The sequence below is a fragment of the Neltuma alba genome, unplaced genomic scaffold (assembly GCF_004799145.2).
Source record: "Neltuma alba isolate B1F8T4 unplaced genomic scaffold, ASM479914v2 tig00008197_pilon, whole genome shotgun sequence".
Lineage (NCBI taxonomy): Eukaryota > Viridiplantae > Streptophyta > Magnoliopsida > Fabales > Fabaceae > Neltuma > Neltuma alba.
The window spans coordinates 18734-32328 of NW_021634965.1; the positions used below are offsets into that span (position 1 = coordinate 18734).

General features: G+C 34.1%; 2 protein-coding genes across 2 annotated transcripts; both read left to right on the plus strand.

Moving 5' to 3' along the window:
- Positions 1-240: 240 nt before the first annotated feature.
- Positions 241-3466, plus strand: LOC114753820 (O-fucosyltransferase 20-like). The gene is made up of 6 exons (XM_028942539.1): positions 241-1095; positions 1255-1420; positions 1707-1796; positions 1898-2181; positions 2272-2530; positions 2869-3466. The coding sequence occupies exons 1-6, from the start codon at positions 437-439 to the stop codon at positions 3097-3099; spliced, it is 1689 nt and encodes a 562-aa protein (XP_028798372.1). The 5' UTR covers positions 241-436; the 3' UTR covers positions 3100-3466.
- Positions 3467-7469: 4003 nt separating this feature from the next.
- LOC114753819 (uncharacterized protein At4g28440-like) lies at positions 7470-10009 on the plus strand. Its single transcript, XM_028942537.1, has 2 exons — positions 7470-7851; positions 9837-10009. The coding sequence occupies exons 1-2, from the start codon at positions 7593-7595 to the stop codon at positions 10007-10009; spliced, it is 432 nt and encodes a 143-aa protein (XP_028798370.1). The 5' UTR covers positions 7470-7592.
- The last annotated feature ends 3586 nt before the right edge of the window (positions 10010-13595 follow it).

The window sequence follows — 13595 nt, forward strand, 5'->3', positions numbered from 1 at the left end:
ATATATTGATTTTTGTACTGTAATCAGGACGTATTAAATAAATTTTATATGCTTCAGAGTGACATACTAGAACATGATAGTTTTTTGGTGATGAAAAAGGAAGGTGTAATAAAAAAAGGAATAAACAAATGGGAGTTAGAAAACAAGGGATGATCTTTATTCTTTAAATTAAGGTAAGCGAGTCGTCTGAATTCTAAGCCACAGCACAGCTCCTCCTTTTTGATTACGCGTAGACAATTCATCTGACTTCGCGTTCCCGCCGCCCCACTCTCTCTGGTCGCTTTCTCTCTCTATAGCACCCAACACCGAACCACCATTTTTACATTTACTTATTTACACATTCTTTGATTTTTGATATATAATCAAACCCCTCACCATTTCCTCCATCTCTCTTCTGAAACAAAAACATCACAGCCTTCTCTCTTCTTCTTCTTCAATGGCCAAGTGGCATCAGAAGGCTCGCAAGCTCTCCTACATCTCTGTCCCTTCTCAGATTATCAGCTCAATATCTTCTTCTTCCCTTCAATCTCTGCTTGAATCTCCCAAGAAATCTTCCAGAAAATCCAAGTTCTTCTCTTTCTTCACCTTTAGAAGCTCACGGCTCTGGTTTCTCACCCTGTTCTTCGTTGGTTTCTTTGGGATGCTCAAGTTTGGATTCGACTTCGATGTTCCATTTTCTCCCTACCCATGTCCTATGCCTCAGCTGAATCTCCCAATAATCTCCAACGGTCATTCAGAAGCTGCCCGTCAAAATGTTCAGAAAGATGAGGTTCTGGATAATACGAGGTTGTCGCTGCCTTTGGCGTCCAATGTGGAGGTGAGAGAGGAAACTGATGATGGACAAGTTGAGAAGAGCGAGTTCTGGAAGCAACCAGATGGATTGGGTTACAGGCCTTGCTTGGATTTCAGTAGGGATTATAGGAAACAGACCCAAGGGATTGTGAACAACAGGAGGAAGTACCTCATGGTTGTGGTCTCTGGTGGTATGAATCAACAGAGGAATCAAATTGTGGATGCTGTTGTTATTGCTAGGATCCTCGGAGCTACCTTGGTTGTCCCCATTTTGCAAGTCAACCTCATATGGGGCGACGAAAGGTAAAAAAAGAAAAACCATCGTTTCTGCAACTCCCCAGAAGAGAAAGTTTTGAACTTTCTATTATATAGAAATTTCCTTGTTTCCATCTCTGATGAATTTGTGTTATTTCTCCGCTATTGTTAATAAGAACTTATGGTGTAATACTTCCGTATTTGCAGTGAATTTGCTGATATATTTGATTTGGAACACTTCAAGAGAGTTCTTGCAAATGATGTTCGAGTGGTTTCTGCATTGCCTTCTACTCACTTAACGACCAAACCAGTTGAAGGAAGCCCTCCGCTTCATGTTACTCCCAGTTGGATACGTGCTCGGTACCACAAAAGAGTAAGAATTTGTTGCTTCTCTTTTTATGTTCTTTTAGGCACACGCTAAGTTATGCTCATAGCTTTACTCTTTACTTTAGCTTCTCTTAAAGTGTTGCCATAGTGCTTTACTATTTGTATAATAGCCTTATTGATATGACACTTCCATTCACATACTTGGAGTTTCCTTGTATGATGAGAAATCGCTTTATCATCTTGTCTGTTAAAAAAAAGAGCAGCTAGTTAGTAAATGTTTTAATTGTATTGACGAAGAAGAAGAATTCATATGATTCTGTTGTCCTTTGCAGCTTACCAGAGAAGGTGTTTTGCTCTTACGTGGCTTGGATTCGAGGCTGTCGAAGGATCTTCCTTCTGATCTTCAGAAGCTTCGATGCAAGGTATTGTGTGAGTGAAGGGATAGAAGAAGAAGAAGATAGAAACTTCATTTCCATGAAAATTTTTAGGAGATAGACTCTAATAACATCAAATATTTTTGCAGGTTGCTTTTCATGCCTTAAGGTTTGCAAAGCCAGTTCAGGAACTCGGTGACAAGATTGCCGAGAGGATGAGAAGCAAAGGACCCTACCTGGCCCTTCATCTTCGAATGGAGAAGGATGTGTGGGTAAGAACCGGCTGCTCTCCCGGTCTAAGCCCTGAGTTTGATGAGATGGTGCAGAAAGAGAGGATAAACCGGCCGGAGCTTTTGACTGCAAAATCAAACATGACTTCCCAAGAAAGGAAGCTGGCTGGCCTATGTCCCTTGAATGCTGTGGAAGTAACCAGGTAAAAACATGAGAAGTCTGTGTTAAGTGTGAAATTAATTTGAATTAAAACGAAATGATCTTCTGATTTCTGTTCTGGTTTTGTTGTTAGGCTACTTAAAGGTCTAGGAGCTCCTAAGAATGCAAGAATCTACTGGGCTGGAGGGCAACCATTGGGTGGAAAAGAAGCTTTGCTTCCATTAATCCAAGAGTTTCCACACTTTTACAGTAAGCATGATCTCTCCTTGCCGGGAGAACTTGAACCGTTTTCCAGAAAAGCATCTCTGATGGCTGCCATAGACTACATAGTTTCTGAGAAGAGTGATGTCTTCATGGCATCTCATGGAGGAAACATGGGCCATATGCTTCAGGTATACTTATCATTTACTCCCTTATTACTTGAGAAATTCATATCATCACATAAAATTCTCTGTGCAAATGAGTTTTCCTTTGTAATGTTGGCTATGATCTGGATGTCTATCAAAGTCTTCCAAGCAACTTTAGCAGTATTGGTTTGAAAATTCAGGTTCCTAATTTGTGAATATTAGATTATATTAAGTCCCACGTCTACTAGTTGAAAAATAAATTAAAAGTATATATCATTAAGCCAAGTCTTTTAAGACTTACTTAAACTACTTTGATAGAAAGACAAATCTAATATATACCTAATTCACAAAAAATCTAATAGTGAATGTTATTGTGATTGCAGGGTCACCGGGCGTATGCAGGGCACAAGAAATTTATCACTCCAAACAAACGACAGATGCTGCCCCATTTTCTGAACTCTTCCCTTCCAGAAGCAGAGTTTAACAGGATCATCAAAGAGCTTCATCATGAGTCCTTAGGGCAGCCGGAGCTCCGGAGGCCTGGGAGGGATGTCACCAAGTATCCGGTCCCTGAATGCATGTGCCAGGCCTCACGAGCTCAATCTCACTTGTAATTTAACACCAAGCTTACTAGTATGGAAAAACTGCCCCGTGAAGAAGCAAGAGAAGGCTAATTTCTGCAGCTCCTACAATTTTGATCGGCGCCTAGATGTTGATCGATCGGGCTGAGTTCAACCAGAGTTTTCTTGTGAAGCATGCCACTTTCTTCAGGTGTACAAATATGAATTATTGCTTAGACATACTTTATGCAAAGGGGATCCCATAAGTCAATGATAGAGTACACAGTAATGCACAGCAGAAAAGATCATTTTTTTAATTCTTTCATACACACACGAGATTGTATAGGATACCATGTTCCCTTCCTTTGTGTAATTCTTTGAACCATATTACAGATGTATGCATATATTTGTATAAATTAAAGTTGAGTTTGTCATGAACTGAATTGTTTCCACTTTGATAGAATGATTAAAATCGGTTGAATCTAAGCAAAAATTGCTCTGCTTTGGTAGATGTTAATAATTTATAATCTAAGAAGGCATCTATAAACTATCTTTGTCCTAATTTCCATTATCTGCTTTTCTCCCTATCTGGGATGTTCGCAAACTGACTTGAATCTTATGTTTTCATAAGACATTTGGATTAGAGGTTGCAAAACATGGATTTAATTCAAAGATCATGGTAAACAAGTATGATCATGATTGTTTCGGATAAAATGTGGGTTTGGGAAAACCAAACTAGCAAGGTCAAAAGTTTGGATCTTTAAAACAAGAAAGCAAATATAACCTTGGAATGAGCAGTAAACAATCTGCTATCTGATAATTATATTATCAACTATTTCCAAGAGAACTACATAATTGCAATGTTAATATTTTGAATGAAAATTGTCATCGTGAAGACCTTTTGGACATGGTGACAAAAAAACCAGAAGGGGCAGGACATGCCATGTTTTTTGACATGTCTTGTCAAAAATGTTTGTCTTCCAGCACAACCCATAAACAGGTATGAGTTAGAGGTCCCATGTATAAATGGTTCTGGTTGATATGCTTTATATTGACACAGCTTGTGCCTGCTGATCTGGTCTGCAGCAGCAAAACATCAATCAGAACACACAAAATGACAGTTAATAAAAAAAAAAAAAAAAACCCTAAAAAGTTACTGTTTGAAAATATTATTGAGCAGAAGACCTGATAAGGTTTTATATACAAAAAGTACCAGTGCTCTGCAGGATTTTATATACAGAAAGTGTCGGCACGCTAATAAAATTCTCAAACAAAAATTTGAATCTGATGAACTAAGACAGTGAGCTGGTATGGTAACTTGGGACAATTGTGTATATGATTCGTTGATGACTAAGTGGTCCCTGAAGCTTATAAGCTTGTGCCTATCCTTCTCGGGAGGGCAAGCATCTGAGTACTATGAAGCGTGTGATTTCTTTGTTGTCGGGCCCTCCTGGCCCAGAAAATTTATGGATGAATGGAATTATTTAGGACTTTTGAATGTGATAAGCAATAAATAGTTGTGACCCTTGTCCTGATGTGACATTTTTTACGAGTGAATCAGGTCTACCGAGAGATCCCCGGGCTGATTGTTTCTATACAAAATTACATTGCATTTATATTGATTTTTCATATATAGAACTATGTAGTGATAATTCTGTATTCGAATAATATAATAAAAATATGAGGAGGAGTTATTTTACTTTGAACAATTGGGCATCTCTTTAAATTTTGTCACGTACAAGACAATTTCTGCTTAAATCAAAGATATAAGCAAAATTGTACCAAAAAAAAAAAAAAGATATAAGCAATTCATGCCAGTTATAAGGAAAAAGAATATAACAGCCATTCTTGTTAGTGGCATTAACGGAGAAGACAAGAGAGAAGAAATAAGAATGTTAATTGGTACAAATGAAAATTAATCTTTTTTACCTTATATAGTTTTGAATTTTTTGTAACTTGACCCTAATTTCCTAGTGTTTTGACTCGATTACAATTCAATCCCTATAATTTAATGATTTAAAATAGTAGTTATTATATTTTATAAAATAAAATTATATATTTCATGAAACTTAAAGAGTTAAGTTTTAAATAGTTAAAAATACAAAAAATTAGTTATGATGAGTTAAAGTTTAGAAATTGAGATTTAATTGCATCAAAATCATAGAAATTGAACCACATCGAGTTAAGTTTAAACACCGAGTTATAATTGAATCAAAATTGTATGGACCAATGATATAATAACTCGTATACTCAAAACCTTTTTTTATTTTTATTTTTTAAACTAGAATATGTGGTAATAGTTATCAATGGTGATTAGAATTAGATTGAATGGAATAGATAGTATTTCATACTTGTTAAATAAGGTTGAAGATTAGATATTTTGGATATATAAAGAATTAAAGCAAAGAGAAGATAAGATAATGCAAAATTGAGTAAAAGTTTCATTTGTGAAAGAGAAGGAAGCATGTGAGTGGGATTAGAGAAATATGGCAACTTTGCATTGGTATTTAGTGATAAGCACGTTTGCCCCTCTCCACTTACTATTACATGCTACTCCTAAACTCCATTATTGCTGTTGCCATGTGATTTGTAACACACTAAAGATTGTGATCCATATTCCTCCATTTGTTTTATCACTTCCTTCATTTATTTAAATAATATTATTCGGTAAATAAATAAAAAATTAATAAATCTTAATATCTAAGTTTCAAAAACTGTTCCCAATTCCCCAAACTGCCCCACATTGGGTGTTCAATTGTGTTGGCATTCTTAGGCGGCAAAACAAAAACAAAACTAAGTGAATCACATCACATGTCTCCAAAATAACCCCCTACCAAAAAAAAAAACTTCTTAGATAAATTCCTACATATAACTTGATTCCCAAACAACATTAGATTTGTGTTATTGAATAGGATATAAGATGATGTGGCCTACTATATGCCACTTATATGTGTAATTTCCTCATATATTTAATATAACAACTACTAATGTGGGTAGATTAAAAAGTGAGATAAATTAGTTAATTATAACATATATAACTTGATCTTTTTAAAATGCCCTAGTGTAATAGTAGATTATGTATCAATTTATAATTTGTACGTAAACTAATTTGAAAAAAATAATAGATGTGTGAGACACAATTAATTAAGATTTTATATTTATGACAAATCTAACTCCCAACTAAATTCTACTACCGCAAGTCCTTAATGTAAGAACTTGTTTGATTTTTATTTTGGTCATAAATATAAGACTTCAATCCACTTTGTCTCTTATATTTGTATATTTTTTTCATAGTAATCCTTCTAATAATGGTAGTTCTAATCAAAATACTTGATTAGTAAGGATATTTTTGGAAAGGGACACCTATTTATTATAAATAACAAATTTAATTTATTTTCTTAATCTCTTCAAATTAGTCAACTAGTTCTTATAATTAGGATCGAAAGTAGTTTATCAAAACATGAGGGAGTATATTATTAAATTCTTTTACAGTACAATTAATTATAAATCATGCCATTCATATCAAATCCAATAAAACATTATGGCAAATGCATATGATAGAGGTCGACGTTCGATTGTTTACACTATAAATGCTAATTTTCCAATTCATTATTTATTAGGGGTATCTTTAAAAATAATATTCTAATTTTTCTTAGAACTGAGAAGGTCTTATAGAAAAGGACATTACACCTTCAAAACTGACTTCTATTGACAAGAAAAGGTGTACAGGTTCGTAAGGTTGTAAGTTAGTTGGTAAATTATTATCAGATTATCCTAAACAAAATTATCTTTATTGAGCTCTCACTTCTCACCTACCGGTAGCCAAACATGATTTTTAGAATAAATAAAATCTTATTCATGGAAAAATGAGCGTGACAATTTTATTTTTAAACGTAATAAAAAAACAGATATTTTTAATTACAAATAATTAATTAATAAAGACCGTTCATAATGAAAAAAATAATTTTTCACTTTTTGATACAAATTTTTTTTTTCATTTTTTCTGACAAAATAACTAAATTATATTGTACCTAAAAGGAGGAATACAAACGAGTAAAATAATAAAATGTGAACACCTTTTCTAGTATGAATTTGAATATTAATTTTTTTATGCTGTAAGAGATTAACTTTTTCTATTAGATTCAATTCTCTAAAACCATGACAAGGAAGGGTTCATAGAGGCTTCTTCTTCTTCCTTTTTTCCCCTCTTGACATCATTTATTTTTTAAGTCTTAGTTTTTTTTTTTTTGGTAAACCTAAGTCTTAGTTTGTTAATATCTCATTGGAGTTGTTAAGTAATGGGCCGGCCTGCAAAGCCCACGACTTCAGTTAAAACCGTGGAGTAACGATTTCAGATAATCACTACTATCAGCAATCCGGCCCAAAATGAAATTCCCAAATGGGAAACTAGGGTTAGGGTTTAACACTTGCTGTGATCGATTAATTTTCATCTCCTTCACTTCCCTCACGCAAGTCTTCCTTTGTATCCTGCAAAATAGAAACCTCAAAAACGTTGTGCTCGAATAAGGGAATTTAAGCTTCCGATCATGGAAACACCGGCGACGACGGGGACTGCGGCGGCGAAGAGAAAGCCGGTGTTTATCAAGGTGGACCAATTAAAGCCGGGTACCAGTGGCCACACGCTAACCGTGAAGGTGGTCAGCTCTAAGCCCGTGAAGTCGATGAACAATCGGGTTGGTCGGTCGTCTATGCTTCTTGCTCGGCCTTCTCGTCCGACCCGCATCGCCGAGTGTCTCGTGGGTGATGAAACCGGAACCATTATTTTCACGGCCCGTAACGAACAGGGTACGATAAGAATAGTTTTTTTCATTCACGATTGCAATTTTTTTCCTTCGGTCGATGTGTTTGGTCGGAGAAGATTTTGAATTCGTGAACCTGTTTGACGGGGATACTCTACGGTCTTATTTGATGTGTTCTTCGTTTTATGCGATTGCTTTGTTGGCATTATTCCGGTATGCGAATTAGTTTTTCAAATCTTGATAATTTTTTAAGTCTTTGTGGCTTTTCATCCGCTTGTGTGTTTGTGTGTGTGTTTCAGTGCATGTTTGCAGACAAATGGACAGATACAGCGACACGCAAACCTCCCCAATGAAACGAAAATCACCATACCCTCTTGTCCAATTTATTTTATTTTATTTTTTTACAAAATACGTTTCACTTTTTTTTTTCGGTCTTTTAAAAAAATTGGTATTTAAATGAATTGAGGCAATTTTCCCATTTGGTTTTGGTCCCAAGGAAAATTATTTAATTGTCTTGGGCCCCACCTTATTGAGATTGGGGTTTAGTCGTGAGAATGTGAGGAGTGTCTCTGTTAATGTGAGTAAGTAAACATTCAACCACTATAGCTTAGGCACCTCCCATGATAGGTAGTTTTGCTATGTGGTTTTGGTTAAAAAAAAAAAGAAAAGAATTGAGGGTATTTTAGGAAAAAAAATTGTAAATGGATTAAAGTGTTAGATGAGTTTTTGTTTTGGGAAATGTATGAGTGACTATATACGAGCTGTCGGTCGGTGCTGAAGTTGGCAATATATTTGGTGAGGCCTATCCGTAAATCATTTACGGCAGCATTAATTGTGCATTTCAGTAACATTCCTAATTGGTATGAGAGTAATCTGAATTATTGGGGCGCATATTTGCCTCGTTTAAGCAGTAGGGCTGCACTGGTATGGTTGTGTGTGATACCATTAATCACATTAGCCTAGTACTTAAGCTCATTTCACTATAGTTATTGGATTGCAAAAAATTATTGTATTGATTTTATTTAAAGATAATCGATTAGCCCTGGATTATGTTAATGAAGCAATCAATAATTACCAATTGCTATATAATAACTTAAAGGGTGAAGATACGATAATCAAAATGTGAGTTTAAGATGCGCTTTATGTTTTCTATTGTATAAAGATATAAGATCGCTGTTTTATTGTATCAAAATAGGCATTTTTATGGATATATAATTTAAATCTTATGTAATCTGCTTGTGCATGTAATTTCATTTGTCAGCTAAGAGATTTTCATTTTTATATGTTCAATTTATTAAATATACTTTGTCTAAAAGGTTTTGCATTGAGTTTGGCATAGGCAATCATGCTCAGTTACTACTGGCAGCGCTGAGGCAAAGCGACCCTTTTTTCCCACTATATGAGTCAACATTATAGATTTCTTTGCTCCTTTGTATGCTTTTTGGATGTTCTAATTTGAACAGAATGATAATAACAAGGTTGAAATGGGTTTTTTACAATTGGTTTATGTTGGACTGACTGCTCAACCCAGCTGAAATATAACATTTCTGCCATTTCAATTGGTGTGTCATGAGATTTTAGTGATGAGCAAACCAGCGCAAAGTTTTTGGATTGTTGTCAACTTGTCAGCAGTTTTTTGAGTGAGAAAAACGTGTCAGAGAATCTTAAAGGAAGTAGTGAAGGAACTATATATACCCCAAGTTTTGTCCTTTTAAGAAAATACTATTTGACTCCTCTTCCCAGTCAGTTGCCCTCGGTGCTTGTGCCGTCAAGTTGGTAACGGAAAGTGGCTTGCCTTGGACTGTTCTGGTTGTCCTTTTTTACCTACTTTAGATTTGTGCCGTGATTTAAGTTATGCAGTAGATGTGTGATTAGCCTCGTTCATGGAGATACTTGTCTGCTTATTATGCCAATAATGTTTCCTTCTCAGGTACAAATGTTCTAAAGTTTTTGCCTTCATTTTTTGTCATCGTGCCTTTAAGAGGATATCACATAAATGGTCGGTGACATGGTTTATGTTCTCTTCTACAGTGGATCTTATGAACCCGGGTGCAACTTTAATTCTGCGTAATGCAAAGATTGACATGTTCAAGGGATCTATGAGGCTAGCAGTGGATAAATGGGGGCGGGTTGAACCTACAGAACCTGCCAATTTTGTTGTTAAAGAAGATTCTGATTTCATGTTCTTATTAGCTTTTCCTTGATCAGCCACACGAGCAGATGATGACGAAGAAGAAGAAGCAAAGCAATTCAGAAACCCTACAGACAAACCCATCTTTCCTTAATATCGAAGCTTTTGATTCCTTCCTTTTCCTTTTCCGCTCTGATGGCTTATGCTTGGAATTAATGCTCAGAGCAATTATGAAGATGGCCTATATGTCAGATTCAACGTGTGTATATATATATATATAGAGAGAGAGAGAGTAGCAGCAGAGATGGAGGAGGAAGGGACTGAGTAGGTTCGTACGTGGATGTAATTGCGTGGGAAGCAAGGAGGGGGATATGGGGCCCACATAGAAAAGTCAATTCGAGGTCGTTGGAGCCACTTTTGACCATCTCAGGTGAGTTATGGATGATACACTGAAGCTGTGACATAAATCAAAGAGTTAATTTGGAAAGTTATTATTATTTTTTATATTTGACTAATTCTTTTAATCTCATATAAGTTATTAATATAGGATTTTATAACATGGAATGGAAAAAGGTAATTTTTAAAATTATCTCCAACTTGGAGAGGTCACCAAGAATCCATATTATATATAAGAGCATATATATATATAAATATATTGATTTCATATCCAAGTCATTTTTATTATTTTTATTATTTTAATAAACCTAAGTTGATGATTTATTACTTTCTGGGCTAGAGGAGCACGTAAGATTGATTAATAATTAAACTGGAAATTAAGTCACATGCAAATGAAAACGACATAATATAAAGTAATATACACGTACAAGGGACAGGAAGGTCATTTTAATTAAGCAATGAAGAGGAAGTTGCCAATTGCGAGTGTGGAGTTTGCTTAGGGAGGAAGGAGGCAGAAGATAGAATCTGATGGTCTTCTCTCTATTTGATTTATTATGGAATTATTATCACATATATCACCAAAATACTTATAATATTCATTTGATTTCAATTCTAACAGACACTTTGGCCACAAAAAATTCTAACAAACAAAATGTTTTCGTTTTTTGAAAATATGTTGATGGATAATGCTTTAAGAAAAAAATTAATTTTTATCACTTATTTAATATTTTTATATGAGAATTATTTAGTATATGATCGATCCTAATGATCAATATCCAAATTTATCTTGAAACTTTTTGGCATTCGGTACTTTCGGCTAATTACGTATTTGATGCTATCAAATTTATTCCATAGTGTTATGTGTGTGTGTATCGTTAATTTGAAAGGTTGTTCGACGGAAGTATTGATAGATGAGGAATGCATGAGATTTCGAGACTAAATTCTTAGTATGCTTTTAACCACAAAAACCACCAAATAATTAAACATGAAACTTACCCGGCGATAAACCACTCGTTTGACCAAGTATATTGTGTAAAATTTCAGAAGCAATTCCTTAGGATTTTTTTTGTAATACAGTATATTATGTTTAAATTATTGTCAATTATTTTTACATAGCATCCCTAACTAACTAACTGTGAAATTTCATAACCAACTGACTAAACTCCCTTAACTAATAATCTTTATTGAGAGTAATTTTGAGAGTTTACGAGAAATAAGTAATTTTAATTAATTTTTTTTTTACAAAGTAACAGGCAATAAGAGAGGAGGAAGCTGTGCTTATGTTCAGGTGATCTTTAGATTTTACAAAAGTAAAAGGAGGGAATGAGAAACTATGATGGGAGCTTCTTTTGGCTTTGACTTGTTCTTCATTTGTTTGTCTGAATTTATACTTTTCTAATTTTAAATATAAAACTCATTTTATAATATAAATTATAGGGGAAATTGCAAAAAAAGACCTTGGAATTGTAAAAACACAGATAGGGACCCTTGACAACTTCACTTTGGGTTTTGACAAGAATAATATGCCCTGAAGTTGTCAAAACCCAAAGTGAAGTTGTCAAGGGTCCCTATCTGCGTTTTTGCAATTCCAAGGTCTTTTTTGCAATTTTCCCTAAATTATACTCTCTCTGGTTCTAAATATAAGATTTATTTTGTAGTTAATTTACACTACAAAATGAATATTATATTTAGGATCACATGAGTACTATAAAATGAGTCTTATATTTAAGACAGAAAGAACACCTTAGAAGAAGATGAAGAAGGCGACTTCAGTCCAGATTGTGCAGCAGAATCATCGGAGACCCTCGAGGGAACCTAGAAACAAGACGACAATAAGCCTGAAAACAAACCTACACCCTCACACAATCCAACCTCAATAACCTCGACAATTCTGAGCTTTTATCAGCTCAAACTATAGAAAAATATTAAGAAAATTAATTGATTAATGGTGATTTGAGGTGGGTAGAATTATGTGTGTATACTACCTCTCGTTCTTGATATAAAAGTTAAATAATCAATTTAAAAATATTAAGAAAATTAATTAAATTAAATTTGTTATTTGTCACAACTATATGTTGATTTTTCGAAATTATCTTTTTCAATCACATGCATTGGATAATTAAAATTATTTTTTGGTGGGTGCCCTTTGCAATCAATTAGGATATTTTGAAAAAGGATGAAAGACAGAATGGATTGAGATCTTATATTTAAGAACAAATTCAATTTCTAACTAATTCTTATATTAAAGACAAGATGTAATGTATGTATATATATATATAGACTTAGGGAGTGTTTGGATGGAAACCAAACTATGGTTTCAGAAGTGCTTTTACGATTTACGAAGTAAATATATGGAGGACTTTGTCTCGTTTTGCGAAAAAGTGCTTCTGAGAAGTACTTTTGAGGGCTGCCAAACACCCCTTTAGACACACACATTAAGTGAAGGAAGTTGCCAAGTGAGTGGGTTGGAGACAAAGGAGACATATAAGATGAAAATATTTTGTTGCCCATGATACAGAAGAAAAAGTACCGAAAGAGAGTTATCAAGATACGTAGTAATAGTTGCCAATATTATTGGTTTACTTATCAATTTATCTGCTGATATAAGTTTGAAAAAACATGATTTTAAGTTATGTAATGACAAGTAATATTAACATATCATGTGGACTAATACTTTTTGATGATAATAGTATGATATAATATCGTTATTGAAAATCAATTATCACTTATAATACGAAAAGTTAACTAATGACAAGTGATTTCGTAATTTTATATAATTGATAATTGACTTTTAATAATAATGTTCTATCACATCATTATCAAAAAGTATTAATCCATAAGATATATTAATATTACTTGTCATTATGTAATTTGAAATCATATTTTTTTTAAACTTATAGTAGCTAATAATTTGATAAGTGAAGTGGTAATATTAACAACTATCATGATCCACATTAACAATTTTCGCAACCTACATTGACAACTCTTTTTTTTAGTACTTCTGTCTTTATTAAGGGTGACAAGGTCTTTTTAACTTTTTTATTATTGCAGTCAAATTGTTTGGGATCTAAAACAATTATGAGATTTTCAGAAACTTTTTTTTAGTATTTTATTTTTTGCAAGACCTAGTGCAATTCTCTTTGAATAAACGAGGAGGCAGCGAAGCTGGGGCATGAATAGCATTGCTTAACGAGCAAGCATGGAACATGAATGGCGTCTAGGAAGAAAATGGGAAAATGACATTAAGATCCCACAGAACCAAA